Source organism: Diaphorina citri, unplaced genomic scaffold (assembly GCF_000475195.1).
Source record: "Diaphorina citri unplaced genomic scaffold, Diaci psyllid genome assembly version 1.1 scaffold20505, whole genome shotgun sequence".
NCBI lineage: Eukaryota > Metazoa > Arthropoda > Insecta > Hemiptera > Psyllidae > Diaphorina > Diaphorina citri.
This window is the reverse complement of record NW_007397855.1, coordinates 1-5,337: the sequence shown is the minus strand read 5'-3', so window position 1 is coordinate 5,337 and position 5,337 is coordinate 1. Positions and strand designations below refer to the sequence as shown.

At 41.1% G+C, this 5,337-nt stretch overlaps 1 protein-coding gene across 1 annotated transcript in view; it reads left to right on the top strand.

Annotated features, from left to right (window-relative positions):
- The window catches only part of LOC103523359 (ribosome production factor 2 homolog), a gene marked incomplete at its 5' end in the record, with an annotated part of 10,522 nt that extends 5,198 nt beyond the window's left edge, over positions 1 to 5,324 (top strand). The window contains one exon of the mRNA XM_008488413.1: positions 4,741 to 5,324. Coding sequence (XP_008486635.1) covers positions 4,741 to 4,938 — 198 coding nt within the window. The remainder of the gene's footprint in view (positions 1 to 4,740) is intronic.
- Positions 5,325 to 5,337: the final 13 nt, after the last annotated feature.

Below are 5,337 nucleotides of genomic sequence, written 5' to 3'. Positions count from 1 at the left end.
GAGGGATTAGAAAAAAAGTAGGTGAATCCCATTCTCCGAGTCAGGGAGGTAAAAAGTTGTACTTTATTGGACGCGAGCGTAAGAAAAAAAAAAAAAAAAAAAAAGAAAAAAAAAAAAAACATTAAAAAGCCAGATGTGTAAAGTGTCGTAGGACCCCCTACTTCCAATATGTGCTTTTTCTTACTCTTATCGCGGCGTCCGTTTTTAACAATCCTCCGATTATGTGAGATATCTTTGACTTATAGTCCGGCAGGATTCTTTCTCGACTTTTTTTTAGAGCGCAAACGGACTCTAGCTTGGGTATTGACGCTTATAGCGCTAGTGATTCTTGGCGCCTTATGACGCGTGTTTTGCGCCTTATTGGCGCTTGTTTTGGCGCGTCCTAATGGCGCTTGTTTGGCGCCCTATGGCGCTTGTTTGGGCTACCTATGGCGCTTGGTTTGGCGCCTATGGCGCTTGTTTTGGGCGCCTATGGCGCTTGTTTGGGCGCCCCCCCCCTATGGTGCTTGTTGGACGCCTAATGGCGCTTGTAGCGCTTATGGCGCTTGTGTGGGCGTCTATGGCGCTCGGTTGGCGCTTAATGGTGCTCGTTTGCGCGCTTGGCGCTTATCCCACTGAATAGTGCTTCTTAGCTACTCCTGGGAAGGCAAATCTTTTACTTCCCTTTACCTCATTTAATTAAGGTTTGAAGTTTGGATGTATACCAAGTTTTACATCCTCTTAGGAGGGGAGTTGGGGATGTAAAGGGGACTGGGGGATGTACCAAAACCATCATCCCAGTTCCCGCTCCAAAGGAGTCTGTATCTAAAACCAGTCTACGAGTAAGAGAGAAGACGAAAGTCTGAGCCTCCACAGAGAGACGAGGGAGAGAGGGAGAACTATAGAGGTTTATACCAGTTGAACTAAAAAAGAAATGTTCTCAAGGGTAATCTCATAAATTCTACTGGTTCCTCAGAAAGGATATATTGAAAGTGCTCCTTTAGTTAGCCACTGTACATTCCCAAGATCCTTACTACCAAGTGCTTTTATAACGCGTCTACGCGAACTTGTCGGTTATAGTTTTTAAAGCTTTCAATATAGGTGAAAAAAAATGTGGTTATTAAATGTTCTGTATGTCGGACCTATAGGGAGCTAAACGGTAGTTTTTAAATAGTTTCACTTGCTTACAACGGTAGTTTAAGAATGTCATGTATGTTCTGCTCATAACCAAATAAGGGGGTTGATGCTTATGCAAAGATATCCTTGTGTTTTAATGTCGCGGCGTCCGCTTTTTTAAAATGCTCTTTCTAAATTCATCGGGGAAGGTCCAACCGTATAGAAAAATGACCTGGCTTTTAAGAAAAAGTAAAAAATCCGAACCTTTTAAAAGGGATTATGTAAGGATATTTATCTCGCGGTGTCCGCTCTTAAAAAAGCTCTTTATATCTCAACGGGGAAGTTCCAACGTATGCGAAAAAATACTTGGCTTTTAGAAAAAAATACGAAATCCGAACTTTTCTAGGGATGAGAAAACGCTAAAAACAGTTTAAAAAACTCTTTAAGGGACTGAAAACTAGAACTTTAGGGACGCCAAAAGGTCAGACCATCTGTGGGGACGTGGGTCCCCCCCCTAGCTTGGGTGTTGTGGATTGGGGATGGGTTTCTTACTAGAATACTTGTCGTAAAAAAAAGAGAGAAATAAATCACATCGTCCTAAAAGGTTTTTCTCGAGAGGGAAGGTTGGTGTAAAGATATTCACTTTTTACATTCATCCATGATACTTCCACACAGGTGTGTTTACATCAGCTGCCGGCAGTTAGCTACACTTAGTTGCAGCTAGCTGCACGCCAGCTGATACAAACTTACGTGGTATTGAAAAGTTTCCTTTAGAATGGAACTCTCGAGAACCAAAGAACGTACGATCAAACTTGTCAAGCAGTCTTCGGTCAAACAAAGAAGAGTACTGTTTTAGATGCCTACCAGGTTAGAGGAGGTTGAGGTGAGCTCCGCAAGATCTTGGGCTGAAGAAGTTATCTTAGGACTTTGTTTCTTCTTACAAAATACCACAGTGGGTAGGTTCATGACAGGTGCGAGCTGCAACGAATTAAAGTCACTAGTCTCTAAAACCCAGTAATTCCGGGGACATTGTTGTAGTCTCCTTATCCAAAGAACATTAAACAAAAACTACTGAGGGAGAAAGAATTTTGTGAGAGAAAAAAAAACAGATGCATCTTTGACTCTTGAGACATTGTTGGCTCCGGAATTCATTACAGGTTTTTAACTTTTTTTCCTCCTGTTCTATCCTCTTTCGGTCGGTTGACAAGACTCCTGTTTGTAATAGGCAACTCTTATTTCCAGAGGATGGGGTAGCATTTTCGGCCTCGAACACGGTGCCGTGTTGTTGTGATTGTGTGAGTGTATATTGAGGAGTTTATGTGAAAGAGTAAACTGTTCGACATTTGCCTGTCGGTGTAGCAAGGTGTGGGACCCAGCATAGGGGAAAGTGTTGAGGGCGACACCTTTCTTATGGTGTCGTCACAAGACGTCACGAACATCCAGCACCAAGTAACAGTTTACCGAGGGGCCTCTTATAGTCTGTCCCAACCGTGGCCATCGTTTAAATCTCCGTCCTTTACTCCGGTCCTCCGAAACTTTAAAAGTTCAGGATTCGAGCTTGTGTACAGGTCCTCCAACAACCTAGTATTAGCATGTCGGTGCACCTTTTCTTTACCAAACCAAAAAACACATCATCTTCACTGTCATGTAGATGTTGTCCAAAGTCCCAACCTTTCTCTTAGTTCCTTCCACCGTCGAACGTAACCAAGAGGTTATCCAGATAACCCCATCCAGCACCACGCTAAAATGGTTAATTTACCCAATCAAGTTATGAAGAAGAGTGTCCATTTCTTCGTTATCTCTTTATTGTTACTGAAGAGATTATATGGTATGATCGATCTAAATAAAACTACTTATTAATAAAGAGAAGAAAGAAAACTTTGTAGTTAAAAAATACGATAGGTCATTCGATGAATATGTATTTTAATGAAAGTAGTTGAATGGTTCATGTTATATAACCAGCAAAGAATAACACTCTCCGTTTTGTTTTGTACCTACGTAGTAAAAAAAGATCTTTAGGAAGCTACCCACATTGTAGAAAGTTTGCCATTATAAGCAAGAAAGAGCTGTCAGTAAAACGGAACCAAAAGCAAGTTCACTATCTTTACGCGCTCTTGTAACTGCCGATACCCTCTTCAGAACACAAGGAACATTCTTTTTCCAAACAAACACCTAAAAGTTACTAGAACCCCCACAAGAGCAACTATTACACGGAGAACGGAGCCCGCCCTACTACAAACCGGACATTTTCATCCTTAAACCCAATCCACCGTAACATTGACGGAACCACCACCCGACCTAACAGAGTGAAGGAATTTCATGTCATGGTTTCTCCATATCACAAACGACAAGTATACCATTATAACCTTTAATTAACGGTTCATTATAACTTAAATCTAACGTGATTATTACCATTTAGCGGTTTACCGTTAGAAGAAACGACAATAATTACAGTGTGTGAAACCACGGAAGTGACGTCGTAACATCACTAAAAAGGGTTATTCATAGAGTTATCTAGGTTTTTGTTGGTTACAAATGGTATGGTAGACCGTGGCAGCGGATACGCGTAAATGTACAGTAGTCGGATGAGTAAAAGGAGTGCTGCGCTCACCCGGGGCGTTGTCGGTCAGTGCCCTAGTTAAGTAAAACGTACTATTTTAAAGGAACTGGGACGGACCCTAGCTTGGGGCCCAGAGGGCGCCACGTTCCGCTCACGTCACTGGTGATGCGGTACCCTCGACTGAAATTAACGTGATTCATATGTTTTGGATTTGATTGGACTCCATTTCTTTTACCGATTCACATGACGGTACCCTTACGCTGATAACACACGAGACTTTGCGTAAAATAACCGGGCTGAACCCACGATTATTCAATTTAGTGCTGTTAATAAAAGGTCACATTTGGATCTTTAGAAAATTTCATCCTGATAATAAAAAAAGGATCACATTGACATTTTAAATTAATGAGATTAGGGACGGAGTCAACTCGAGATCGTTCTATCCCTAGGGGCCTGGCTTTCTTTTTGTACATGAATGTGTTGGGAAAATTAGTGAGGTAGGCTACTTTTACCCAGGACTGGCTACCTTTACAACCGTCTGTTAAATGAGAAGGACACCTTTTATGTCGTTAATCTAGCTGAATTTTTCCAGTTTAAGTGTCTCTTAATCGTCTCTTTCGTCCTTTTTATAGTGTCCTTTCTATCTTTTGGGGAAATAATGTTTAAAAGGGTTGGGAAAATTTATTAAAAAAAAAAAAAAAAAAAAAAACAAAAAAAAACAAAAATCTGTTGTGAAGCAGTGAGAATAGGGTGGAAAATCTTGAAAAAGTAGACTGGAAATTTGGAAAAAATGGACTGGAAAACCGAGAAAAGTCAGGGAATTTTATTTTTCCATTTTGGTAGACACCCTGACCGATTTTATCCTAAAGAGATAAAGTTCGTCCTCGGAATGGCTGGATTTCTCCTATATCTTCCTTCTCTTCTGGGGCAATAAGACCTTAGCAGTTACAGTTCCCTCTATCAAACCTCTTATCTCTTTCTGCATCTTTTAATCAATCAAACCTCTTCGGCTTTGGTTTTCCATATCAAACCTCTTGATTTTTTTTCTATATCTTTAATTCAAATAACCCTCTTCGGTGTTCCAGGCCAAGAAAGTGCAGAACGTCAAGCGCGATGCTTTCGCCAACAAACTGGGCCGCGTTCATTTGACCAAGATGAGTATGGAGAAACTCCAGACCAGGAAGATGAAGGGATTGAAGAAGTCGTACGCTGATAGGAAGAAGGAGAGAACTGAACTGAAAGAGAGAAGAGCTTCCAAACCTAAGGGTGCTAAAAGAGCATAAGAAGACGCAAGAGGAAGAGAAGGTAACCCTTTTGTGACCGATTTAAACTAGTTCGAGGTTTATACGTTCGCGGTTTGTTACGGAGAACGTCTAAACCTCTTGTAGTTTACATCGGTCACCAAAGGGTTAACAAGCTAGCTACCAACCACACACAACGTTGCTTAATTAACTTATTGAGATTTTGGGTTCCATAAAATTGCATGTCTCGGCAGGGATTGAACTCACGCCCTCCTCTTTATCAGGCGAGCTTCTTGACCACTACGCCACCGAGACAGATAATTTTATTATATCATAAATACTCGACTTGTTATGGCACAGACCACAGGGTGCTGTATAAAATAAAGAATGGTCAATAGACTGTGTACAGAGTTTGACATTATGAACAAGTGCTTTGTTTTT